The 26510-nt window shown below is 41.4% G+C and overlaps 4 protein-coding genes across 8 annotated transcripts; 1 reads left to right on the top strand and 3 right to left on the bottom strand.

The window, feature by feature from the left end:
* The first annotated feature begins 814 nt into the window (after positions 1-814).
* On the top strand, positions 815-7688 carry LOC134025944 (isotocin receptor-like). The gene is made up of 2 exons (XM_062468621.1): positions 815-2232; positions 6120-7688. Exons 1-2 carry the CDS (start codon positions 1308-1310, stop codon positions 6365-6367), a joined length of 1173 nt encoding a protein of 390 aa, XP_062324605.1. The 5' UTR covers positions 815-1307; the 3' UTR covers positions 6368-7688.
* A 632-nt stretch (positions 7689-8320) lies between these two features.
* On the bottom strand, positions 8321-9836 carry LOC134025928 (caveolin-3-like). The gene is made up of 2 exons (XM_062468620.1): positions 9604-9836; positions 8321-8960 (listed from the first exon to the last, which is right to left on the bottom strand). The coding sequence occupies exons 1-2, from the start codon at positions 9712-9714 to the stop codon at positions 8619-8621; spliced, it is 453 nt and encodes a 150-aa protein (XP_062324604.1). The 5' UTR covers positions 9715-9836; the 3' UTR covers positions 8321-8618.
* Positions 9837-10816: 980 nt separating this feature from the next.
* On the bottom strand, positions 10817-12618 carry cav4a (caveolin 4a). Its single transcript, XM_062468619.1, has 3 exons — positions 12264-12618; positions 11757-11944; positions 10817-11632 (listed from the first exon to the last, which is right to left on the bottom strand). Exons 1-3 carry the CDS (start codon positions 12474-12476, stop codon positions 11482-11484), a joined length of 552 nt encoding a protein of 183 aa, XP_062324603.1. The 5' UTR covers positions 12477-12618; the 3' UTR covers positions 10817-11481.
* A 4399-nt stretch (positions 12619-17017) lies between these two features.
* LOC134025855 (probable G-protein coupled receptor) lies at positions 17018-26228 on the bottom strand. Of its 5 annotated transcripts, XM_062468616.1 has the most exons (10): positions 26113-26213; positions 25727-25874; positions 25415-25596; positions 25134-25287; positions 24798-24949; positions 24350-24578; positions 23044-24227; positions 22063-22191; positions 19946-20030; positions 17018-19815 (listed from the first exon to the last, which is right to left on the bottom strand). In XM_062468616.1, exon 10 carries the CDS (start codon positions 19704-19706, stop codon positions 18411-18413), a length of 1296 nt encoding a protein of 431 aa, XP_062324600.1. In that variant the 5' UTR covers positions 19707-19815; positions 19946-20030; positions 22063-22191; positions 23044-24227; positions 24350-24578; positions 24798-24949; positions 25134-25287; positions 25415-25596; positions 25727-25874; positions 26113-26213; the 3' UTR covers positions 17018-18410. The 5 variants fall into 5 exon arrangements, with proteins under 5 accessions (XP_062324600.1, XP_062324599.1, XP_062324598.1 ...); XM_062468615.1 differs by lacking the exon at positions 19946-20030 and having other exon boundaries at positions 25727-25850; positions 26113-26228; XM_062468614.1 differs by lacking the exon at positions 19946-20030.
* Positions 26229-26510: the final 282 nt, after the last annotated feature.

Here is a 26510-nt window from a genome sequence, read left to right as displayed (position 1 = left end):
CCCAGAAGATAATCACTCTCACTGATAACAATCTCACTTCATCTGTGAGCGCTGTGATTAATAGTGGTGATCTCCTGCCCTGTTAAGGTGGCATTCAGCAGGCCTCACCACGACACAAGCAGCCTAATGGCTCTCTTTTCTCCCAGACAGAGTAATCAACCTTCCCATGACCTGCCGCACAACACTAAATTAGCACCTGATCTCAAGTGGTGGTTATAGCATTAGCTTGACAACACTGACACAAGCACTCTTATCTGCTTCCTCACTGGTGTTCATTATCAACCAAACCAAAAAATACAAAGCAATGGGATGCATTAGAAATGTTGTTGAAACCTGTTTGAATGCCACAGTTGGTGGAAATAGTAGCAGGGCATGTAGCTCGGAAGTGGGCATATCCTCCAATTGTCACGTTGGGACAATCCCTTTCAAATCATTTCTTTGAAGTGCTTTAAACTAGACCCACTCCAATAGCAGAATTACACCAAATAAATATGTGCTTTATGTTTCTATTTATTTGTTAAACAAGTATGGAAAAAAAAGTTAGGAACGGGGTTGACTGTAGAAACAGGTTGCATTTTCCAATTTACTGTTGTCTTTTTAAATTATTATTATTGAGTCAAAGTCAAAACATAAATATACCCCAACCTCCCAAGTTTAACGGTTAATTAATGCTGGTGATCTGTGTATTCGATACATTTTATTTCTGTAAACAGATCTGGATGACGAAACCATTTGTGTGGATAAATGGACGTCAGGAGCTGTTAAGGACGACAGCCATCTAGAGACAGACGTTTAGTCTGGAGACAGCGGTAGAGGATACGGGACAAATTGTGCGCGGGCAGGAAGGGAGGGTCGCTGCTTGCTCAACTTGGCTCACAGTGCTGAACCACTGCGCCAGACTTCACTGACTCTACACGGCATCCCGCGACGGCTGCACTGTTTAGGTGCTCAGTTCAATTTATCAAACTCTTTCAATAGAAGGTATGTTGATTCTGTAGTTGCGGTTAGGATGATCAACCGTGAAAATAATATTTGCGCAGTGCGTGATATTCTCCAACTTTAACTTTTTTCCTTCAAATTACCCTACACTGCTTCAGTTTATTTTGCTTCTCTAAAGCAGAGAAGGCTGCGCGTAAAAGTACCAATGCAAATATCCAACTTGTGTGAAAAAAAATGTGAAGTTCTGGCCGAATAGGCTGCTCAATCAGCTTACAATCAACCAGACCATTTCCACTACTGGAAGCAGCTTGCTGGGCTCTGGATAGCTTGACCGGTGTTCTGGTCTCGCCAAATTGACACTTTTACGCATGATGGAGAATCTTCCCAGTGACCGAGACTTTTGGGCGATGAATGACTCTTGGAGCAATTCGAGTAGTAAAAACGAGACTGGTCTTGGAAACAAAACGATGAACCCCTTAAAACGAAATGAGGAAGTGGCCAAAGTGGAAGTGACCGTTCTCGTCTTGATTCTGCTGCTCGCACTAGCCGGCAACATCTGCGTCCTCTTGGCTATCCACACCAGCAAGCATAGCCACTCTCGGATGTACTACTTCATGAAGCACCTTAGCATCGCAGATCTGGTGGTCGCTATTTTTCAAGTCCTCCCGCAACTAATTTGGGATATCACGTTCCGTTTTTATGGACCAGACTTGTTGTGTCGGCTAGTAAAATATGTACAAGTGGTCGGCATGTTTGCTTCAACTTACATGCTTGTTTTAATGTCCATTGACAGGTGCTTAGCTATATGCCAACCTCTTCGATCTTTACACAAGAGAAAGGACTGTTTGTATGTGATTACGTCTTGGATGCTAAGTCTCATATTTAGTACCCCTCAAGTATACATTTTTTCCCTAAAGGAAGTTGGCAATGGAGTCTATGACTGTTGGGGGGATTTCGTGCAACCCTGGGGACACAAGGCATATGTCACCTGGATTAGTCTGACAATATACATCATCCCAGTGGCAATTTTGAGTGTTTGCTATGGCCTGATAAGTTTTAAAATATGGCAAAATTTTAAGTTAAAAACTCGTCGAGAGCAGTCTATGTCGCTTACACCAAGGGCATCCAAGAGTGTGGCTCTCTCTCGTGTGAGTAGCGTGAGGCTAATTTCAAAGGCCAAGATTCGAACCGTCAAAATGACGTTTGTAATAGTCCTTGCATACATTGTCTGCTGGACTCCCTTTTTCTTCGTACAAATGTGGTCAGCATGGGATCCAGCTGCGCCCAGAGAAGGTACAATTTGTTTGTAGCTGTGTGGCATGCAGTTAAATTCATGTAGGCTAAAGCACTTCAAATGTGGATTATTTTCAATGGCCGTTTACATCATACGATGCGTTTGAAAGATGACATAATATATAAGAAGCTGCGATAATAGAGCATACATCGAAATGGGTAACTCAGTTGTCCCTGTTGCTAAACTGAAAAAGGTTCCTTCAGATATTGGTTAAATGTTTAGTTTCCAGCGTGTAGCCAACTAGAGTAATTTGATACAGGTTGGTAAAGAATCATGTAGTACCGCAATTTTCAGCCTATAGTTTTTTTTTTATGTAGGTCTATCTGAACTATCTCAAAATGTAAATTGTTAAAAATCATATTGACGTTCACAGGCCTACCCAGCAACAGAAGGCACGTACACGGATTAAGGTGATAAACGTGATCGGATTTACATCCGATCAGGTTTATCTCTTCTAGACACAAAAAATACAGTTATATAATAATATTCAGACAAACATTTAAGCTTCATTAAGATACTCTAGGCTATGCTGTTTAAACCCACAAGTAGTAACTAAATTAGTGAAAAGATGGCAAAGTTGTAATGCAACAATGCATTTCAAAGTCAAGGCGCTGGAGAATGTATGCAAGCCTAGACATCAAAGTGTTCCTTTCTTCACATGAGGTCTCAAAGGGTTGAAGGCTGATGTGTGTAATTTCCCTGAAATAACATAGTTTTCTTCTGTTATCTCAAGAGTTTGCCTCGAAAGGGAAATCTCAACTACTGTTCCAGAGGTTAGCCAGCCAATGAGCTATATTTCACTGGCACACTTAAAGTAAGAGAGTCAAAGTCTGACATGGTAAAGTTAGAAATCATCTTTTGAGACATCATGTCTGGGTGTAACAATTGTTTTAATGATTTCCCCAAAATTATCAGATTTTTTTTCTCCAAGATCTATTTACAGTAAACAGGAAGGTTTAAATGGCTTATTTGTACAGTATCTCTCAACAAACCAATCTGTATATTGTATCCAAATCGTTTATTCTCAACAACACATTAGATAAGGGCTTTCTCTATCCTAAAGCAGAGCCATTTGAATGATGCAGTGTCTGGTAATGAATTCCACAGCTTTCTGTCTAAGCCGTCACTGCACACCTATTTGTCAGCTTGGCTCGAAGTGAATGTCAGGTTTACTAATGTGTAGAGGGATTCTGTTGTTCCATGTGTGATTTATGTGGCGGACAGTGAGAAAGCGACATGAGGTAATCCAACTTCGTTAATTGCTTCTCATGCATCTGAGTGGCAGCACTCTTTATTATATAAGGTCTGTTGTCTGCGAGGGTTCATAGCCTCAGCAGACACTCTGTCACACACAATGACACACACAACAATCTGTTATCTTTCCTGGAAGCATGTTTCACACAGTTGATTGGCTTGATTCCTAATTAAAACAGAGACTCAAGGACACAAATTGAGGCAATTATACTGGAAGGCACAAGCGCTGAGAACACATTATTTGGCATACTAAAAAAGGATCATGCATGATTAGTACATGGTCAGCAAATGACTTTTAATGTATGTGTAACCAAGGTGATTTAATTGGCATGCGGCTGCTAATATGATCCAGCCTTTTGAACTCTCAACTGCAAAGACAAGCTCCTCTTAATACGCATTAGTTCTGTCAAGTAGATTTCAATCTCGTATTTAAGACTAGGTTTTGTTTTTTCATAACCAGTTTGTCTTTCGAGTCTGGTTGATGTTATTCCACCTTTTTGGACACGAAGAAGAACCTTTCAAATCAACCAGGAAGCGTAGGAACATTTTAGCAATTCTGACAGCATAAAAAAAATCTTCACTCTTGCTTAGTAGAAGATCAGGCGTCCACAGAATAGAGAGGAAAGAGACTGATCAAATCACCCCTGCCCTTTAAATAATGTACAGAGACAGTATACTTAGTATAGTCTTTAAAATAGTCTGTTTGGAAGGATTTCAATTTCCATATAGAAATTCCAGGAGGACAGGGCCCTTGTTGAGCCCTATTAAATTTTTTAACTAACAATTATCTGTTTCAAAGTGCAAATTATGCAGTTTGAAAGTTTACTATTGATAACAAACATTCTGAAACCTAATCAGTTAGTGTTTTTAAAGAGGCAGCATTATTCAATCATAATTAACTGCATGGAAGAGCAACTTCAAACTAGTTATCTAAGTACTTTTCTAATAGCATTTTTCTAAATTATTAATATTTACTTATTGCTTGCAAATGTTTACAGCTCCCATAACCAATTTATTTTACCACAGGTCAAGGTTTATTACTGACTGAGAATCAGGAAAACATGTAGAGTAAATGCTGATGACAAAAATACTCAGATTATGACCGTTTTCAATAATAGAAGAACCCATCAAGGCTAGAAGGCTTAAAAGAGAATTGCTCTTTTTTGTCCTCTAAATGTTTAATCTATTTCTGTTTCCTACATCATTTGGTTATATAAACTATCTCACTGCTTGGGAGCCCTTGAGATAGGTTAGTTTTTAAAGCATAACAGCCTCTATCCCAGTTTTCTGGATTGCTAGAGCACAAACAGACTTCACTATTTCAAAACACATGCACGTAGCCGCAAACTTGAGCAGAGACTCAAAACAAAAAATACATGTCACAATATCAGCTACTTTACCCTCATCAAAACATTCAACTTGACATTTAATGACAAGGTTTTGTATTCAATCATCCCCCAATTTCAAATAAATACAAGCTACTGTATCAATATATCAACACACTTCAACCTTTTTTATGACCCATTTGTTGATGCTATAATTACAGTATCATATACCATATCACATTATCATATTCGGATATGCTGTAACATGTAACATGTAAGAAAAGTAGACATCTCTTTCAAAACGTAAACACTACGGTAAACATCCTTAAAATATAACATATTTTGTAGTGGAATGAAGGAATAATGTCACTCAAGAGCACAAATATTAAGGAACGAAAAGTTTTTGTATCATACAATTGTCCAAAGAAGTTGTGCACACAGAATAGGTTCATAGGTATGGTAGTACTGTAACTTGTATCAGTGAGACCTTAATGTTCAAAATTTGTGCCAAGCATTTGCAGTTTGTGTGAAAGCAATGTGAGAATGACTTTCTGGTTTGCAAATAAAGAATAACATTGTGCTTGTTAGCTTATGATGGAGATCTAGTGCCAGTTCCGGGTTTTATTACAATAAAAGTATCTTAGCAATAAGAAAAAGTGATAGTTGCATGCTGAAACGATGAGGTCTAATTTGCGACCAATACAAAACAGTAATGTCTGATTGCAATGACATTTATCAAGTGATTGAGTTTAAAGGATTTGAATCAAATTATTTAAATGTTATGAACTTTTACAACAAATGGTTCGCTCTGTAATTTGGATTTTGGGTGCATGCAATCCATATGCACTTTGTTATTACTGACAAATTGCATTTGTAACACCCAGAAATCTGTTTACGATTAGTAACAGCCTCAGCTCAGACACAGTGAATGTTTTTAGATTTATGTGGAATCAGACTCCACTAGTTTCCATCTGATGAATAACAGCAGCAATGATATGATGATGATGATAGCAGATCATGAAGGTCTGTTAAAGTGACAATAGTTGCACTTTGACTTGGGAAAAACATTCTGCCAAGTAATTAAATACTTTAACGAGAACCAAATATTTAAAAATCTCTAGACTTGTTGTGAATTACAAGCTCTGTTCTAAAACAGCTTCCTATGAGGAGCTACAAAAACAATGTCCTGTTGAAAAACATAATTCATTTCACAACACTTGTACATTTGTTAATGCCATCAATTTTGTATATAAAGTTATGCATAGCAAGACCCATATTCCATAACATGTTCTCCTCTGTCTCTCTAGACATGGCCTTTATCATTGCTATGCTGCTGGGCAGTCTGAACAGCTGCTGTAACCCCTGGATCTACATGTTCTTTGCTGGTCACCTGTTCCATGACCTGGTTCGATGCTTGGTCTGCTGCTCCAGCCAATACCTGAAGGCCCCCCAGTGTGGCTCGGAGCACCAGACCACAAGAAAGAGCACCTCTTCTACCTTTGTCATCAAGAACACCAGCAGTCAGAGGAGCTTCACTCAGACCTCTAACACATAGGGGCCAATGATGCCCTGAGTCCCTTACATAGACCTTCGGCAAGTAGGGGCCAGGTTATAGCTTTCAAGAAGGGGCCAGTGATGCACTGCTACTGTTAGACAGATACCCAGCAAGAATGAGCCTGCTTCTCTTGCGCAGACATCCTGAAAGATATACAAATTGAAAATGTAATAGATACATTCAGCCGTAGGAGCCAGGTATTTTGGGAGGTCATGTATCCAGCTGGATCTTGAAAGCCACCCATAATTGCCAAGGATGTTGGAAAGTCTTGTAAGTGACGTCTGAGAGCCAGATAACCCTCTTCATCGAAAAATACCTTTCAAATACGTTTGACAAGTACTACAAGTACTAACTGTCCCTTACAAAGACTTTATTTCAATTGGGAAGCATCTAAGTGGGAAGACCATCACAGATGAGTGTGACTGCGAGTGTAAGTGCAGGAATGGGGTAGCCAAGATATAGTTGACTGAACATAGGAGAGAACCCAATCTTGTGAGAACATTTAATAAGATGACTAAGACTCACCTTTCATCCAGTCAGTCTTTTCACTGTACAGATTACAGTATGTCCTGAAAAATTTCTGTCACACTCTGTGACTATTTTAACAATATGTTTCCCTAGGAAACTTTCACATTCATATTTTGGTAGGTTAGTAAATCCAGCTATTTTTCTTTCATTTAATTTCAAAGAATATTCTATGAACACAATTATGAAAATTACATAAAAAATACAGTCTATGATCATCTGTTGTAACTTTCCTGTATCCATATTTTTCATAAAGACAAACCCTTGATATATACTATAGATGTATACTGTGACTCATGTCAAAGCCCACTCTTGTCTGCTTTCAACTGAGACTAAATGAATGAAGAAGAAATGGAAATGTCAAGCATGTGAAGTCATACTGATCTACACAGATAACATGACTGCTTTTAGAAGGAAAGGCATTTTAAGCAGTGTTTATAATATAATATTATTGGTTTCGATTTTGTAAATAGCATGCTTACTAGCTTTTGAAATGCTACATCACCATAAATGTTGCATTACTTATGCAATAAAAATGCTTTTCTGTGTATGTATTTGTGCTGTAAGGGATGGCACATTAGAAAAATGCATGTATCTGTGAATCATTTAACAGTGATAAATACACAATAACTTTATTAATATACTATATGTGTATATATATACAGTATTTATAATATATATCAGTAATTTGCTGTCCTCATGTTGTGGTATAGTCATCTGTGGACCTTGTACTATTGCCAGCTGTTTCTATGGAACCTAATAAATGTATGGATTACAGAAGAAATATTTTGTATATAAATAAGTTTGTTTGACAAGGAGCAGCATCATTTACATTCTTCTTGTCCTGACTCCTGTGGGTGCTCATCTACCAGCAATATCAGAGTTGTGAAGAGCCTAACAATCAACCAGATGGTTCCACCTAGTGGCCAAAGGTGGAAATACATAGTCAGAGAGGCTGTTGGAGGTTTTTCCTCTCAGATACCCCCTGCGTGTTTATACCTCCATTCATACAGTAATGACACTGTTATCATGTGGATTCTCTCTGTGTATGCAAAAGAATCAGATAACAGCATTCCTCATGCTTTGTTGATATATTACCGGGTGGAACTTCACAAACTTGGCGTCTTCTCTGCTACACATTATGGAGACACCTGGCTAATCACGTTGGGAGTCCTATTGACTACCATATCTGATATTTCCATGTCAGTCACACATACCAAGATACATCTAGTAACAGCGATATGCTTGTGTATTTATGTTGGCAACATGACTGAGCTCACCCTGAAGTCTTATAGGGAGGAGTTTTCCAATCAATCACAAATTCTGTTTATGTGGATGAAGTTAGATTCCCATACCATTATGCAGAGAAGTACAACAGTCATTTGTTTATTTGAGTGTCAACCTTCATAAGTACCACTGAAACACAAACATTACAAAATCCATTTATTTTGTGACCGTCAGGAGTAGAAAACAAAGTGTCCGGAATGGCATAACTATCAATAGACATTTAATAAATGCAGTAAAAACAAACAAGACACGTTACCGAGTAAGGTCTTGTTGACTGCAGGTTTTGCTCTAAGGCAATTTGTTACCAAGCTTCAACCACAGAATACACAAATGTTTCTCTTGTCATCAGTGTTTGTTTAGTGAAGCGTTGATATTTCCAGAAGGTCAGACCCAGGTTAGGACCAATCCTGCTACAGCTACAGTGTGCCACGGGGCAGTCTTACACCTCTTTGCTTAAGACCACCCTGACATTGCTGAAGACCTTCCCCAGAGCTTGAAACAGAGGATCACAGAAGGTGTGCACAGCTAGCGAGTAGATACGGCTGAAACACTGGGACTCGATCAGACAGCTCTTGACACAGGGCATGACGGCCCATATATGGCAGAAGGACAGGCATGCGAACAGGAATCCCCAGAGTAGAGCCACAGGGATGCCCAAAATGGCCGACAGGATGCGGTAGCACCAGTATTTAGTGACGGTGAAGGTGGTGTAGCTGGCCTTCCACACCCCGTCCACACTGTGGGTGCCATCTGGCTCGGCGATCACATCCTCAAAGTCTACCTGCAACAGCAGGCAGGGAGTAGGCCATCAGCAGACACACACTTGACACACACTTTTTTTTACTCAGTTTCACATGAGTTGATGTAAGACTTCTAGGCTGGCCTCTCTGAAATATCAGTTTAACTGTAATTGCAACTTTAAGTGTTTGGGTAAATGTTTTTATAGAATTAAAAGGCCCTGGGATTGCAACTATACCTTGTTAAAGGCCAAGCTGTATTTGTAAAACACCACCAGAAGCAGACTGGAGCTGAGTATACAGTATTTGTTCAAAGGGGTCCATTCACAAATAGTTGCACTGGTATTCTCAGTTTGTTCAGTGTTTGCTTTCTATAAACCTGCTATAATAGACAGATCAAGTAGATTGAAAATAATAATTTACAGATCAATTAATACAAGATTATTTCAAACTAAATATACGGAGAGGTTCTCTTATAGTCCATATGTATAGCACACCCTTTTCTATGCCTAGAAATAGACCTGGTATCTTTAGCCAACCTTCTTTAATGCACTGAAGCTAGACAGCTATTTTAATACATTTTGATACGAGAAGCACACAAAAGACGGTCTTCAAGCTGCTCTGTAGCATACTTGAACAGGTTTTGTATCAGATTCGATTGAACACTGCACACACACAGTACTGCACCTTCACTATGTCCTCATTGATCTTTTGTGGGTCTCTGTTGATAAGGTCTATCTCCTTGGTGTGGCTGTCTCTCCGGAACTTCTGCTCCTGATTGTGGTTGATCTCAGCCATGGTGAAGGCTGCAGGAGGGTGGAGGGTTCGGGCAGGGCCGGGTGGCTGGTCCTTGGTGCTGCTGGTGAAAGGAGAGTGGGGGTTCAGTCTTGGCTGGCCTGTGTCTGAAAGGAGCAGAGCCAGTCACAATGGGCAGTGGGACAGGGAGGGGCTGTGTGCAGGCGTCTGAGGCTTCACTCGGTGTGATGTCACTCATGGAATGCCAGCCTTACTGCCAGTCCCAGCCTGTCAAAGGGCTTCTGCTCACATCTACACACACACACATGCATAGACACTCTCTCTCTTTTTTATTTCTCTGTCTCTTTCTCTCTCTCGATCTCTCTGTCTCTTTCTCTCTCTCGATCTCTCTGTCTATCTATCTATCTAGCTATCTCTTTCTCTTTCTCTATCATACAAACACACCGTTTGACCCATTCTTTGTCTTCACCCCATACAGTAGCTCACATGGGGACCCGACACAATCTTGTAAATGGAGACGCAAGACTGTGTTGTATCTCACACCATCCTGCTAAGTCACAACCGTAATTACTGCACTGTGTTTGTGAAGCTGCAGTCTGTCCACACATAGGATTGCACTGCAGTAATAATCAACCCTACCAAATTAGCTTCAACATCTTACAGTAATGACTGTGGCAATAAACTTCTAAAGGCGTTCAATTCTTATTTTACGTAACACAAACAATTAGACGCAGCATTGTTGCTACTTGTATAACAATTTAGAGACCAATGTAGCTGTAAATGCAAGAGCACAAATACATTTATTATGTTGATTTGTGACACACACTTTGTAGAAAGTGTTTCAAATTGTAATATGTACTGTGTTGTAGTCACATCTGTTTTCTATAACATGGGTATATGGCTGTTCGCCTGCAACAAATTTATTACAAAGAGCCTTGGTACACTATGGAATGTCAATGGGTCCACAGCAGAGCTAAAAGTCTGCAGTATGAACAGCTTTTCTTAAGTAAACGAACCGTAGACCTGTACAGGATGAACTCCCGCTCACCTCATGGTGTGTGGATGATGCTCTCTTGTCCAGAGAACGGCCTGGATGTATCCAACCAGGGCCTTAGGACAAGTGGAATGAAACACAGACCCACACTCTGTGTTTGAAGTTCATCATATATAACATACTGTGCACATTGTATACATACACATTGATGAAGTTGTGCTGTATGAACTGTATTCTCCTGCTCTCTGTATTACATTATGATGATGATTTTTGGGTTCCGCGTCAATAAACTCTGTACAAAAACTCTATATTCATAGAATCTCTGAGAAGATGTTAATTCCAATGGTTGTTCTTCTATTACAAAACATTTTCAAATTCTGATTATAAGATATAAAAGTTGGCACAGTTTCAGTAATGTTTTAATGTTTCAGTTGTTGTTTTTAATGACTTTGGTACTGAACTGTAGTGAGTCTTCATTGATAGAATAATCTAGATGTCAGAAGTGCACCTGAACCAAGCATGTCCATCAGGTACGCAATATGCAAATTGCATGCAATTCTGATAAAGGTGCTACATGTAATACCAATGTAGGTATTTAACCTCACACCATGATTTACCTATGTATGTATATCATCAGACACTGTTTCAAGTCTCCAGTCTGTTCAGAGCTGGTCCAGTCAGTGAAAGCTCTCAGACATCCTGGCTCAAGCCCGGACCTACAGTAAGGCCACCCAGAGGCCCTCAGCCAGACAACGCAGCACATGACTGCATCGGGGACCATCCCAAACCTAGTCCCACATGTGACAGAGATCCTCTCATTCCCGTGCCAGGTGAACACTGATGCCTCCACAGCACTTGCCGGCGCTGGAGAGAAAGGGACGCACGGCGACATCCAGGACTATGCTCCACCACGCCTGCAGGCAGCTGGTGCCTATGAGGACACTCTGAATGAAGGGGCTAACCATCCTGTCATGGTGGGAGAACAACACATTGTTAGAAACTAGAAGAGAAAAAAACTCAGAGACACATTGGCTGGTGGTGCACATCCTGGGTCAGGGTTAGCCAGTAGGCTGTGAGACGTCAGACCCACCAGATGTGGAGGCAGCTGAGGATGGCAAAGAGGAGCCCAGAGAGGATGGACACTGGAACAGCCAGCAGGACTGTGACGATCCTGTAGATCCACACCCTAGTGACCTCAAACAGGGCGTTACTCCACATCCACACCCTGTCTCCACTGCGCACCAACACTGGCTCTGCTATCACATCCTCAAAGGTGACCTGGGCCAAGAGAGGAATGTCAGAGGTCAGTGGAGGTCACAGAGGAGGTCACAGAGGCTAGGTGAACTCATCTACCATCATCATCCATTGTTCTATCAAACTGTGACTGGGCTGGCGCACACAAGAGGGCAGTACAATCACAGAATGCAGCTGGTATTTTTTCTTGATAAACACTTTCGTTTAGTTTTTTACTCACTAAATATCTTTAAAATATTGAATGTGATCATAAAATAAAACTTAAACCATTGAATTCATGAAATAACATAGACAGGCAACAGTTTAATCAGTCGTGTCATCCTGTCCACGGTGGGCCAGGTACCTTCAGACAGTCATTGATTCCCCGGGGGTCTCTGATGTTGAGCAGAGGCTTGGTATCACTGATGTCCACTAAAGCTGATGTCATGTCCTCCTCCTCTTCCTCCCTTGCAGGAGCCTTCCACAAGGGCTCCGGCTCCTCCAGCTCATCTGAATCCTCCGGTTCAGAATCCCCCAGGTCTATCTCTGTCTCCTCAGTATCATCTTCCTTCATCATGGTGTCTATATGGACATGGGGAGAGAGCAATACTTACAGATCTGCAGAGCAAAAGACTAGCTCCTGGTAATACAGTGTGACACTGCCAGACTGATACTATCCAACAGAGGGTGACCAATCAGGCCCCTGGACCCACCACTTCACTGGGTTAAATTTGGAAAGTGACTGTGGCCTGGTCGGTATTTCCAGCTTGGCGGACTTGAGAGGATCACTTCCCAGAGTCCTGAAGAGAGAGAGAGAGAGAGAGAGAGAGAGAGAGAGAGAGAGAGAGAGAGAGAGAGAGAGAGAGAGAGAGAGAGAGAGAGAGAGAGAGAAACAGGGTGTGGGGGATATAAATACTAGTGTGGAGGACTGACTGGAAACAGTTGTATATATCTTATTAAGACCTGCAGTAGAACTGGCAGGAAATAGCTAAAGGAAACTACAGCAAATTGCAAAAGCTGACAAGGAAGAAATATGTGGTACATGTTTCACAATAAAGTAGGTAATGATAGAGCAAAGACTCATCAACATCCTTGTGTTCTGTAAGTTGGGCACTGACTGTGTGGTGTGGAGTCTGATATGTGGTCTGAAATGTCTGTAGAGATCTTTACATCTTCTGTCTCTCTAAGATGAAAAGAGGTTCACTACTTTGGGGGGTCTGCAGCCCCCAGTGCCCCCTTTGGCCTCCTGAGTAAAAATGAGCTATCTTTATAGAGGCTGTTTGTATGGCACACCCGAAACATGACCTGGTGCTTCTGCAAGTACTTCTCTTCTGCTGTAAACATTGACCTGGTAACAACAACTGGAAGATGACATGCACTGCTGGCTGTGAGATATATTGTCGAGTTATGCAGATTAAACAGGTATTGTATGATTTTACATGACTCACCGTGCGTGAGAACTACAAGCACTAGATGGTGGCGAGGGTCAACCTGAGACTTGCTCCTGCTGTTCCTGTCAGTGAGTGCCACCCATGCGGATCAAGATTGGTCACAGAAACACAAGTTACTGTAAATATCTAATGGTGATGAATACAACCAAGACAACATTACCCTCAACCTTTTCTGGTAAAAAAAACATATTTCAATTGAAACAGGAAGAGAGAGAGAGAGAGAGAGAGAGGGAGGGAGGGAGGGAGGGAGGGAGGGAGGGAGGGAGGGAGGGAGAGAGAGAGAGAGAGAGAGAGAGAGAGAGAGAGAGAGAGAGAGAGAGAGAGAGAGAGAGAGAGAGAGAGAGAGAGAGAGAGAGAGAGAGAGAGAGAGAGAGAGAGAGAGGGAGGGAGGGAGGGAGGGAGGGAGGGAGGGAGGGGAGAGAGAGAGAGAGAGAGAGAGAGAGAGAGAGAGAGAGAGAGAGAGAGAGAGAGAGAGAGAATTTTGCTCCTCTGGGACACGATGATGTGAAATGGAAAGTTGTCCTCAGCTACGTACCTCTCTCCCCCAGGTGTGAGCTTCATTTCGCAACAGGCTTTCAGGAAAATCCCTTATTCTCTATTAACCTTTGGATCCATTAACAGATCATCCTCACACTGGTATTATTAGTCATTATTAAGGTTTGGAGAATCATGCCATGTACAAACTTGAGTCAGGCTCTGACAAAAATGCATTCAAAGACAGGATGCACACACTGTTGATGTTTAATCTTAGTCTTGTGTAGCACTGTAAATAGTGTTGTATATATAAAAATCACCACTCCAAAATAGGTGTTTGTTTATTAATAGTTTATTTGTATGAAGAATTACAAGTCTACAGCAGTATACAGTAGAAAGCAGATGGCGTGGTGCTCACTGGAAAGATATAACTTTAACCAGGCAGAGAAACAGAAGGAACATGATGTATTGATGACTGAGAGTTTCCTGTGTGTGCTATAGCTGGAGACAGTGGTATGCTAATGGTCTGCACACCTCGCCAGATGGTCTGGATGGAAGAGTGTGTGTGACTGTGGGGGGGGGGGGGGGGGGGTTGTGGGAGCTAGAGGAAAGGGACTGTGTGTGTGTATGTGTGTCATGTGTTTGCCACTCTGGCCTTCGCACACCTGACCCTCCACATGTGGGCTCATGGTGGCTGGTGAATAGTTATGACCTGGACGACGATCAGTCACATTTATATGTCATGTCAGGGAGGCAAGGATGGAAGATGAGAGGCTAGATGAATTAAAGATGCGTTTCTCTCTCTCTCTCTCTCTCTCTCTCTCTCTCTCTCTCTTCCTCTCTCTGCCAAGAGCTTATGTGGGATATGAATGATGTCATACAGTGTTCTTTTTGTGCACCTGCTAGTCTGGCTGTATCCATGGGTACAGCACACCAGGTCAGGTACTAACTCTCTAATCTCATGGCATAATGTCCAACATGGTCGGTGAGGGTCAGGCAATGTGGGTGTTTCATAGAAAAGACAGCCATGTGAAGCGTTGAATGGAGTCTTCTCAACATAGCCCACAGTATGACCACAGTATGGTTAGGCCTGCTTCCTTCTGCATGCAGGTATGAGAGTGGTTGTTTGTGTACGTGGGTCTCGGACTGTAACTTGCCTCACACACACTTTCAGAGATTGTCTAATGTAATCTGGGACACTCCATACGACAGGCTCATTAATCACACCCAGAGCTCCTTCCCTACAGCTTTGATTCATCGTGTCTGCTTTCACTCTTTTGATTTAGCAGATAATGTAGACAGACAGACAAACAGACAGATACTGTCAATGAGGCAGAGTCATCAATGACATTACTTTCTTCCTGTTTTCCAAACATTTACATTTACATATATTCATTTAGCAGACGCCTTTATCCAAAGCGACTTACAAGATTTACGATTTCCAATACTTAGTGTAAAAAAACACACAACAGATTAACTTTATAGCAGTGTAAATTATGCTGATTGAGCCACAACCTGTGAACGTTCTTACTCTAATTGGAGAGACTTGTTTGATATACTTTGAATTCTGCCTGAGAAAGGGACACCCAATTGTTGTGATGGTCTAGCTCTGGTTCTATAGACATTGGAGGTCTGAGACTGGTCCTTCACTTTAATTACTGGCTCATTGTGAGGGTTGCTCATGTGTATGTATTAGATGTGTACAAGCCTGGCGGAACTGATGTGCCAGAGCAGGTTCGCTCTTTGAACTGTTCCTTTATCTACTTCACTACCTCTTGAAATCATAAATATATGATAATTTCCATTTCTTTTCAGACAAACTCCATTTTGACAGCTATTTCAAGCAGAGATGAAGACAGGAAAGGGTACTTTCAGTCATGATGAATCTATTCTGCAGGAACAGATAAGATGAGAGAAGAGATGTTACTCTGGCGACGTTACATAACGTCTAATGGTAATAAAAATGATTTAAAAGATGGCATTCAAAACTAAATCAAATAAGAGGCCAAAACATGATATTCATTCAATTGTATGGAATAACGTTTGGTTAAAATAATATTTTAAAGGTGCTTACCTAAAATCCTTGTCAAACAAGAAGTGCATATTTTGTTGTGTGTATGTGTTTGTGCGTAATCAGCATATGAACCCAGTATGCAAAGAGAAAGTCTGTGCAAATATGCAGAAAGGAAAACGTAATCCAGGCTTGAAAGTGGTGTCTCATTTGATGCCAGATCATCCTTCAGTTAATCCTAAAATGTAACATTAATCCTTATGTCTCTATGTGTGTTTCTAACATGGCTTCATCAGATTTTGCTCTGGCCTTGTGATCAATCAACTGGGTTATCAAGCTCCCTCAGATTACCCAGGGGGAAGCTTCCGGAATGCTCTGTCTCTGTTTGTCCTGGATACTCCATCTCTGTAAATGTTCTCTTCAGGTGACAATCGTCATTTCAGTGTATTTGCACACCACAGCCAAGGGCTATAAAGTGGCACTATGTTATCATGCTTTTAAGACTTTACAATACTGGCCTCTCAATGTGAACTCAATAAATGTCCTGACCTGCTTTGTATCTGATTGTGTGTGTGTGTGTGTGTGCATATAACAGTGTGGACATGCTGCCTTTGGGAAACATCAAAGCTGATCATAACACTGCTGAATAAACAGAGGATCTTCTTACACACCATGTTTTCTTTCTTCAAATGTTGCTCATTACTAAAATACCCCAAAAATATATGCATCACCTTCCTACACAGTGACAATACACCATTTTCCAATTTCTTCAAAACAACTTACCCCATTTTACTTTCTTGGCATCTCCATGAAAACACAGGATGATGGGCAAATCTGAGGCTTCCCCGTGTGCCCATTTATCAATTTATTTATTTATTCATTTATGCATGTGTTTTCAGAATCATAGTTTAATTTTTAAAAATCTAGCTCAGCATGTTCTTTCTGTGTGACCACAATGTCTCTATCCCTTAAACCTAATCTGTCTGTCTGTCTGTCTGTCTGTGTGGGAAGGAGGGAGGGAACAGCATTTCGGCACAAAAATACAATTATCATTAACAAAGCTACGGTAACCTAATCAGAGGCAAATCTGAAAATCAGGGCTGAAGACTCGTATCTTCCTGTAAGGGACAGACTCCCAAGACAAAGGGTACTGGATTCAAGTGCGGGTTCATTTGAGCGTAGTTGGACAAGCAGGGGTCATACACAGATATCAGAGCCAGAGAGGAGATCCAAAAGGGTAGTCAGGTCACATGCGTAGGTCAAACGGGGGCGGACTGGGCAACGAAGGCAAGGCTTGTTCAGGTTCCACAGGACAGGCAAGGGTCTGGATCACGGCGTCTAAGAATTATACAGGTGGAGCAGATACGAGGTCAGGGGCAAAACAAGGTCAGTATATAACAGAAAGTCTATCCGAAAATCGCCCAGAAATGTCAGTATAATGTTAACAAGACTTAGCAAGGAGTGAGGGGAGTGGACTGATTGCTTTCATTGTTTGCAGGCGTGAAGAGATAGTGCCCTTTTAGTACTCAGGTGATGATGATCTGAGGCAGGGGGACCCGAGTGTCACACTTCCTCTGGTTATGTCATTGTTTACAATACAGGTATTACCGCAAAGTCCTGTTATTGCGACCTTATTTCTCCGTTACACACCAATGCCTTTAAATTAACTTTTTAAAATGGAACAGATTTGCTAACTCTGACTTTAGAGCTTTTAGCATTCCATTTTATTTATTTTTTTATGTTCACTTTGAGCTATTATGAAAGCAGATTTTTTATGCTTATATAATCATGTGTTAATTGAGCCCTGCCAGTCTAAGGCTTTTCATGAATGTGCTGCTGAAACATTGTTCTGTACATCCAGATTCACACACTTACAGTTTTATATTCAAAAGGATAGATAATAGTAACATTATTTCTGCTTAACTCATTAATTCATTGTAAACACTTTGAATGTATAGGAGTTTATTTGCACAATAAAAGTAATAACAGCTGATTTGTACACTAGTCCAACATTAATGTACCAGCATTGTGTCTTATTAAAAATGAAGGGCAGATCAGAATATGGCAAAAAATAAAGCAAGTATACTAAAACAGATAACTGGTCATATCCCTTACCTTTGAATTTAATGTCATGTTCTCCACACTCAACTGTCAACCTTGATGGAATTAATGTATTATTAAAATTCCTGAATTTTATGTAGTATGATACAAATTAAGTTGTATGTCAGATTTACCTGTCACTCTTTATGATAGAAAAAAATTATATTACATGATACAGCAGAATTAAGGCTATTCAAGTTTTCATCAGCATTAAAGTAAAACATATATATTTGCAGAAGTAGTGTTCTATTTATTTGTAAATGTAAGTAGAAAGAGACAGTGGTAGTCGTATATCAGTCCTGCTATTAGTCATGTGGCAGTAACAAACTGTTGTCTGAATGATCTAAATCTGAATGCACCTCAGTTGTGTTATAGAACAATGCAACCACAATACTAAATGACTGACACAATCAACATAAATATTTTACTGATGTCAACAACCACCAGAGCAGGGTGCCACAGTCCTGCGGTGTCTCTAACTGAACTCCTCTGGTATCTGCCCTGGTATCCTGAAGCCGGTTTGCCCAGTCTGGTCCAGGGTGCTCCGGGGACTAGGGAGGGCAAAGCTGGCACGGGTCTCCACTGTGCAGCTGGTCCTCTGTAAGAACTGCAAAAAGTTCTCATGTGCTGAGCCCTCGTGGCTGGACACAGCCAGCTGAACGGGCCTGGCGGTGTAGCAGCACCTCAGCTTCCATAGCTCCTCTCTGATCTGCCTGTTGAGCAGTCCGTAGAAGAAGGGGTTGGCAGCGAAGGAGGAGTAGGCCAGCCAGGTGACAGTGTTCTCCAGGTCAGTAGGGATTCTGGACGAGGAATTAAGTGTGAGGTGGAGGTGAAAGGCGAAGTAAGGCAGCCAGCAGAGTAGGAACTGGCCCACAATCACCACCAGGGTGAGGGCAGCCTTGCCCCCTCCAAAGGCCTTGTCCCTGGTTGCTCTGCGGGGGGCATTGCGGGTGGTGATGATTGTGGTCTGGCTGTTGATGGAGTCCGAGCGCCGTTTGGGGTGACTGGTAGTCCAAGAGGGCAGGGGTCCGTGTTGGCGCGCCGCCAACCGCGCTACCTTGTACACGTTACAGTACACAGCGAAGATGACCGCGGCGGGCAGACAGAAGCAGGCCACACAGAAGAGGATGGAGAAGACCTGCCGGTGGCCGCTGTGGCTCCAGTGCAGAGAGCAGTGGGTGGCGCTGATGGTGCTCAGGCTGCCATAGTTCGGCCATCCAAACATGGTCGCCAGCCCCAGCAGAGCAGACGCCACCCAAACCAGGACCATGACAGCAGCCGCCAGCTTCAAGGTCATTTTCACCTCATAGCGCATGGGGTGGACGATGTAGTAGTAGCGCTCCACGCTGATGGCCGTGATGGTGAAGATGGAGGCAGCAATGAGGAAGACGTTAAGGAAGACATATACCTGGCACTCCAGTACGGTGAACACCACTCCTGCAAAGTAGGGTGAGCTGGACACGATTCCCAGGGGCATGAGAAGCACAGCACACAGCAGGTCCACTGCACACAGGTGGCACACAAAGGCAAACTTCCTGAGGTGAGGGGCTTTGATGATCACCACAAGCACTGCAGTGTTGGCAAGCAGGGCGAGCACATTGAGGGTCACCATGAAGAAGATCCCTGACAGGTCCTTAAAGCGGGTTTGGGCGTTAGGGAGGGTACCCAGTTGCCTGCTGGGAGCAGAGGGTAGGGGCTTCCACAGGCTGAGAGAGTCATTGGCTGCTGTGTCGTTGAGCTCTGGGGTCAGGGGTGAACCAGCCTCCTCCATCCTTCACAATGAAAGTTTCAGAGTAAACATCCGTTTCCCACATGCCTCCATTCTCCACTGACGAGATAGAAGAATCCGTCTGATCACAAGTCAAATTGTCTACTTGTCCCTGTCGAAAAACAAGAAACACATTCACATTTAGGGAGCTCAATACAAGTTGCCAGTTAAATGCATGATCTACGGCATATAAGAATCACTTCTCAAAATGTAAGGTCTATCTTCTTAAGTCTCATATCTACCTGATAACTGCCATTTCTTTAAAGGTGTGGATAAGGCAACAGCATTTCTGATGACACTGCTGCTCTCTCTCTCTTTCAGTGTTCTCTAGTCAGAGGACAGGGGCCTGATCAATAGGAATAATTCATGGAGGACACCCTGTCTCTTTCCTCCATCCTTCTCTAACCTTTTGAAATGAAAGATAATGAGCGTTCTTGTTTTAGCCCAGCTGCAGGGAACTGGCTGCATTGATTAGTATGTGCTCAGTGTCACCCTGCATGCCACCATCAAAGACACTGCCTCTTAGCAGGAGGAGGTTGTCACGCCAGTCAAAAACATTGAAACTGATAGCTGTTTGATATCATGGACCTTCCAACTTTCACTCTTGCTGAAAAGGATGTGCGTGAGGTGTATGTGTGTTTACATCAACACACTTGCATCATTCAGTTATATCCTAATCTGTTATTTGACTTCCAACCATCTTTATCTCCACAGACAGTACGTGCCTTTGCGTGTCAGGAGGATAAGAGTCAGAGAAAGCTTCTCGTTCTCGTTCCCATTCTCACATCCAAGTCCATAGGATCCCCTCTACTAGCACTGTACTCAGAACACACCATGTACTGTAACCATCAAGGTTGTGTCCTAAATGCATGTGTTTGTAACCAGTGATCTGGTGATGCTCTACACCCCATAATCTTCTCTGATGGACAGAGATCGGCATGCCATGTTCAAAAAAAGATTCATCCCCAGGATGTACTAATGCATGAACTGCCGTGTTATGCAAGATGTCCTTATTTCTCTCCTGTTTCATCAACATCATGTTGTGTCCTAGGCCCCAGCTGGCTTGTGCCCTTTTTAGCCTTGCAAAAAGTAATAGTTTGATCTGGATGCAGTCCGTTAACAGTGGCATTGCTTGATATAATAGCTGATGCCAAATTCTGTATTTAGCCAACCTTTTTGAAATGTTAAGGGAACAGAAATATTATTGACCTTATGTAAACACTTTTTAGGTCAGTTGGTGTCAATAGAAAACAACTTAAATATTGGTAGGGCTGAGAGAATGTTATGAATGTGGATCATTTCAAAACAGGCAATGATTCACAAAGTGAAAACATCTGCAACCAATAATCAGACGCATCTTTTTCATGCAGTTCATAGGAGAGAACACATTAGTCCTGTCCTAGCTACTTTACACTGGCTCCGTTACCTTCAGAATTGACTTTAAGGTCCTTTTCCTCACATACAAAGCTCTACACGGACAAGGACCTAGCTACATTGCTAACTCCTTTATAAACTACACACCAGCTAGAACACTGCGATCATCAAATGCAGGCCTATTAGAGGTCACCAGAAGCAGTCATAAGAAGATTGGTGATTCGGCCTTTGTCAATTACGCCCCAAAACTATGGAACAAATTACCCATAAATATTAGGGAAGAAAACACTCTAGACATTTTTAAAAGACAGCTTAAAACCTACCTTTTTACCGAAGCATTTAAGTAATTTTATCTCAAAAGGGTTTTCCTACTTTTATTAATTATATTATTGTTACTTTTAAGATGCATGTTTAAAGTTGGTTTCTCTCTTGAACAGAGATCTTATTGGGATTTTTATTTTTGTTTGAATTGTTTATCACTTGTATTATTGTTTTTATTTATTTTATGTAAAGCACCTTGAGCTGCAATTCTTGTATGAAATGTGCTATATAAATAAAGTCTTACTTACTTACTTCATGGCAATTAAGGTTCACCCAAACAGACCTTCTCAGGGAGGTTTTTATACACCTACTATTCACACTCCCCCTAAGCACTAATAGCATCAGAAAAACAATAATGGTCTGATCATATCAAATGAGTGTCCTGTAGCATACTGCAGTATACTGTATATCCAAAGCTTTAAACCAAAACAGATTTTTAGTGTACACCAAACTGCTGATTATTTTGTGTCTGTTGCTTGGCCCACCTTTTATAGGCTCTTTTATAAGCTTTTCAGGACAAATAAATACAAGTGTAGAATCAATTCTTTAAAAAAGGGAAACTTTGCAACATGTCTTGGATGTAAATAGTCTCCTGGTAAATCAAACTTTTCAATAGCTCACACAGGAAACCCCCGCAACACAATCAATACGGCAGTTAACTCACCTGTCGCATGAGCTGTAAATCGATGTTTGAAAAGCCTCTGGTTTGTTCTCCACTCTTTTCACCCTGAGATATTAAAGGTGGAATGCTTCCAAACAGCAGGGCAAAGGAGTTTCTGTTTCCTGAGTAAACCTATTAGGCATCAAGGTCAGTATTGAGGCACTGATGTTTCAGCCAACCAGCTGTGTAACAATAGGTGTACCCTGCCAGTCAGTCTCTGAAGGTCTCAACAATCACTTGATACTGAGCCCAGTGATTGCACCCTGCTACCTTGTCCAACCATTGTTTTAGAGAGAAGAGCAATTGATAATAGGATGGATGGTCCGACTTAGAAAAAGTCCTGAGTTGAGCTGGTAAACAGTTAATGGGTGTCAGAGCAGCGCCTATGATGTGTAATGGGACCACAGAGACAGCACAGCTGCCACAGTGAGGGGGAGGAGCTAGACTCTGGTCATCGTAGGAACATATCATTCAAGAGACAGTCATTTGTGAGGATGCTCTGTGAAACCACACCCACCCTCTTCAGCCCGCCTACCCTTACTCTCATCTCTTAGTATATGGCAGTGACTGTCACACATTGTACACTATGCCTCTGCCTACACACACAGTTCTCTGTTCTGTCCTTGCAGACCTCCTCTGGGTCCTTACTAAACATACACAGATGTACATAGACTTCCACACCCTGTATTATTAATGTGTGCTTTTGTCTATTAATAAAAACATTTTCTAAGAATCTAAACATCAAAAGATTATTTTTTTTAAACCTAAGAAATCAGAATTTAAGGCCCAGTTTCCCAGACATGGATTAAGCCTTGTCCTCGACTAAAAACGTTTTCGATGGAGATCTTCATTTATTGTTTGTCTTTCTTTAGGACTAGGCTTAATCCATGTCTGGGAAACTGGGCCTTAATTATATATACATATATAGTTCTCAATACAATGTGACTTTGTACTAGCAGGACATTTTTTAACAAGACAACATACCTGGAAGACTTGGATGTATCCCACACCTACGTAAGTGTTGGTTATAAAGAGCACACTGCCATCTGCTGGAACATAACATAGTTACTATCTACAGTACTTTGCACAGTACATTACTACAAAGGGCAGTACAGCATACCTACCATAACAGTCATAATAGCATTCTACAAATGAAGTGAATCTGTGCTAGTTTTAATGTACATAACAATCATCATCAGAACAAATAACAATTTTGGACCTGCAGTGTTACATTGTAAAACATTGTGAAGGCTAGTTGTTAACTCTAAAATGAGTCATGTGACAATAGGTGCAAATTAATACCTGACACCAAATGGTCCCCTGAAACTAAGAACAGTACACATTTATACATTAATACTGTAAGACACATACAGTACATGTACAGGTATCACCTGGGCATGTTACATTATAACAGGATCACATCAGAGGCGTTGTTAGACATAAAACTCTACTGGGACACAGGCCCCTGTTCATATCCCTTTTTTTTCTTTCAAACTTGCTGCGCACAATGCACTATAGGCTATATAAACTCTGTTTGCTTAACCCACTATACAGCAGTTCAGGGACGCTGTTTGACATCAGCTTTGGCAGGGACATCAATAGTTAATGCGAGCGTGCACATTTCTTTCGCATTCATTTGGGCGCAAATACTGTTTTTTTGAGCTTCATTTTGTTTTTATGTTTTAGTCAAAATATGATGATCGGTAGGCCTATCATTTAGAAACTTTCTCTAGTTCTCAATTCTGACTTGTGTGCCGAGTCCGACACCTGGACTTCTGTGTGCGTGCTGCAGTGGCTATTTGGCAAGCTCAGAGCGCCCTGACATGGAATTCTGTGGGCATCGGTTTGTGTTTTTGGTTAAACTGCTTTGATTTTACAAGCATTGATTGGGATACTGCGTTTATTTTTTCTGAGATTATCAATCTAAATTAATGCACTGACTAATAAAGTAAATTGTTAAAACTCAAACTTTAGATTATACTGGGGCACAGCAGATTTATACTCGGGCACGTGCCCCAGTAAAAAGGGTCTAACGACGCCCATGGATCACATGTTGGTTTAACGGAAACCCAATCTCTTCTTAAACAGCTTGTCTTCATTGTTCAGTTTGGTTCTAATGGCAGTTCGTATCACACTGTAGTCCACTCCAAACTTGATTCTAACATGCTCTGGAAGAGAAGACAATGACACATATTAGCGTTACCAAAGTAATTTGGAGATTATTGCAGCTGTACAGTAAACATTCTGCAGATACAGATAGTTTTTATGTATGCTAAACAGCAGCCAGTACCCATGATGCCCCTTAAGATGTCTGGTGGGAGGGGAGGCTTATGAGAGTCTTCTCTAGCAATGTTGGTCCGCCTGCCCTGCAAAGTGTGGGTGGCCAGGGTGTCTCTGTCAAACAGCACCATCAGCAGAGCTGAAATGTACTTCCTAAAGTCAGTGATCTCCGCAACACGCTCATACAGGTTTCTTTGAATTCTCAGGCCTCCAGAGAGATGCAGGAGGTTTTCATCATCCTAAAGAATAATGCAGTGATTCGTTTTATTGCACAAAGCTACATTCACAAAACCAACACAATGACAATGTTAATCCTCAAGGATTTTGCTCTACACTCTCTTCAGATGAAATCTAAAATCATTCTTCCATACAAAAGACATGCATGTATTACTACCCTGGAGAGGATGTGTATTTTGGGCCTGAGAATAAGATTGGGAAGTATTATTGAGTGACATCACCTCTGCCACTGGTTCAGACTGGCCAATGACACAGGGGAAGTATTCCCCTTCACTGCTCTGGGAAGTCCCATCAGTCCCCTGTCTGGCTTGGTCTAAGACAGATCGTAGGTCATGTGCTGTGTGTCTCATTTGGCTCATCAGGTCATTCATCTCTGAAAAGGTATTACTGACAGTTACATTACAATAATCTTGTGGTCTTGATTAACTTCAGTTAAATGTGTCGTTAATAGATCCATTAGAGTATGTGAATGTGTGACGTTGACATGGTCTCCTGGTTGGGATATGTACCCCCCCCCCCCCCAAATAATGTTATCAAAATTTGTCATGAGTACCTACCTTTAAGCTGTCTCAATTCTCTCTCTGCCATGATCCTACACCTGCGTTCATATTTGAGTTCTGCCTGAAGCTGGTCAATTTTCATTAAAAGGCTTATGGTATCAGTTCTCATTCCCTGGCTTGGCTCATGGTCCTCAAAACCAATTGGTTCATTCTGAAGGAGGCAAAAAGTCAAAACATCCACGTAAGCAAGAAAACATAATAACTCAGGTTACTTGGTTATCATGGCCTACACCATGTTTGAAAATGTGATCCCATCTCCCATAGGATGGATAACTCACCTCAAAGGCTGGATAAATGGTATCATTTGATATTCTGTATTTCTCTTCTGCATTTTCACCAGAATCCTCTTCTACTTCTGTGCTTATCCTCGTCACTTTGAGGTTTGGCTGAGTGCCAATTACTGATTCTGATGCCTCTCTCTTTGGAGGCATGCTGGTGTGAGTAGAAATGTCTCCACCAGCTGCAATGCACACAACGAACAGTAAACACACCTATTTGGCCCTACAGTATTCAATTAGGAAACTTTAAGAACTCATTGAATTAATCAGTCAGATATTGGTACATTAAAATAAAGCTTTGAAACTGCTTACTTTTTAGAATATACAGGATTGTTTTGTGAAACAAAATACCAACAGGGGTCCTTTTTGTTGTCCTTTTAGAAAACCATTTGGGGATTTTCTCATGTGATTCAATTGAGAAAATGAACGCCAGCATCTGTGGCAGATTTGCAATTCTAATCTACAGAATTAGAATTAATCTACAAACTATCCCCATGACTCCACATAATGGGAAATAATTGTCATTTTTTGCGAAGGTTATTTCAGGAACAATCTGGGTTTTTGCCTATGCACATTGATACTGCGAAACCCCAGAATAGTTTTTCGGGTACAGAAGGTAGCATCACAGACGACCATTTGCTGAAACACTGAGATGTATATATAGTATCTAATACAATTGTATTCGTCAGTAAACCTACCTGTGGTTTCAATTTCGTTTTCCAGTGTTAATGCTAAAAGTGAGCCTCCAATGAACCAAATCTTCTGCAGTAAATGGAAATACTACCAAGTAAAGAGGAAGTACGGTAGCCTAGTAGTACTGCAATACTGCAGTGTATTATACGGTCCCATGTACGTTTTGGATTGTGAGTGCTATTGTTTGTCAATATTTATCCCCTAATTGCAGACGGCTTGCGGACTTCAAATCAGGGAATTTGTGCTTATGAAAATCTCAAGCAAAGACGTCGTTCTTTGCTCGTTATTTATTAGTTAGTTAGTTGGACAGCAACTAGAAGGGAACGGAGTTGTATGGGCCGGGAAAGAATTTACCCATGTACACGTTTCCTGCTCAACGTAGTTTTATCTAATCCAGCCAATC

This window comes from Osmerus eperlanus, chromosome 1 (genome assembly GCF_963692335.1).
Source record: "Osmerus eperlanus chromosome 1, fOsmEpe2.1, whole genome shotgun sequence".
Taxonomy (NCBI): Eukaryota; Metazoa; Chordata; class Actinopteri; order Osmeriformes; family Osmeridae; genus Osmerus; species Osmerus eperlanus.
The sequence above is the reverse complement of the archived record's forward strand: the minus strand, read 5'-3'. Positions and strand labels throughout refer to the sequence as shown.

Coding starts and splice junctions, on each gene's coding strand:
- LOC134025944 (XM_062468621.1), top strand. CDS start 1,308: ATGATGGAGAATCTTCCCAGTGACCGAGACTTTTGGGCGATGAATGAC. Junction 2,233..6,119: donor TCCAGCTGCGCCCAGAGAAG/GTACAATTTGTT, acceptor CTGTCTCTCTAG/ACATGGCCTTTATCATTGCT.
- LOC134025928 (XM_062468620.1), bottom strand. CDS start 9,714: ATGGCTGAGATCAACCACAATCAGGAGCAGAAGTTCCGGAGAGACAGC. Junction 8,961..9,603: donor TCAATGAGGACATAGTGAAG/GTGCAGTACTGT, acceptor CTGCTGTTGCAG/GTAGACTTTGAGGATGTGAT.
- cav4a (XM_062468619.1), bottom strand. CDS start 12,476: ATGATGAAGGAAGATGATACTGAGGAGACAGAGATAGACCTGGGGGAT. Junction 11,945..12,263: donor GAATCAATGACTGTCTGAAG/GTACCTGGCCCA, acceptor CTCTTGGCCCAG/GTCACCTTTGAGGATGTGAT. Junction 11,633..11,756: donor CTCAGCTGCCTCCACATCTG/GTGGGTCTGACG, acceptor CCACCATGACAG/GATGGTTAGCCCCTTCATTC.
- LOC134025855 (XM_062468615.1), bottom strand. CDS start 19,706: ATGGAGGAGGCTGGTTCACCCCTGACCCCAGAGCTCAACGACACAGCA.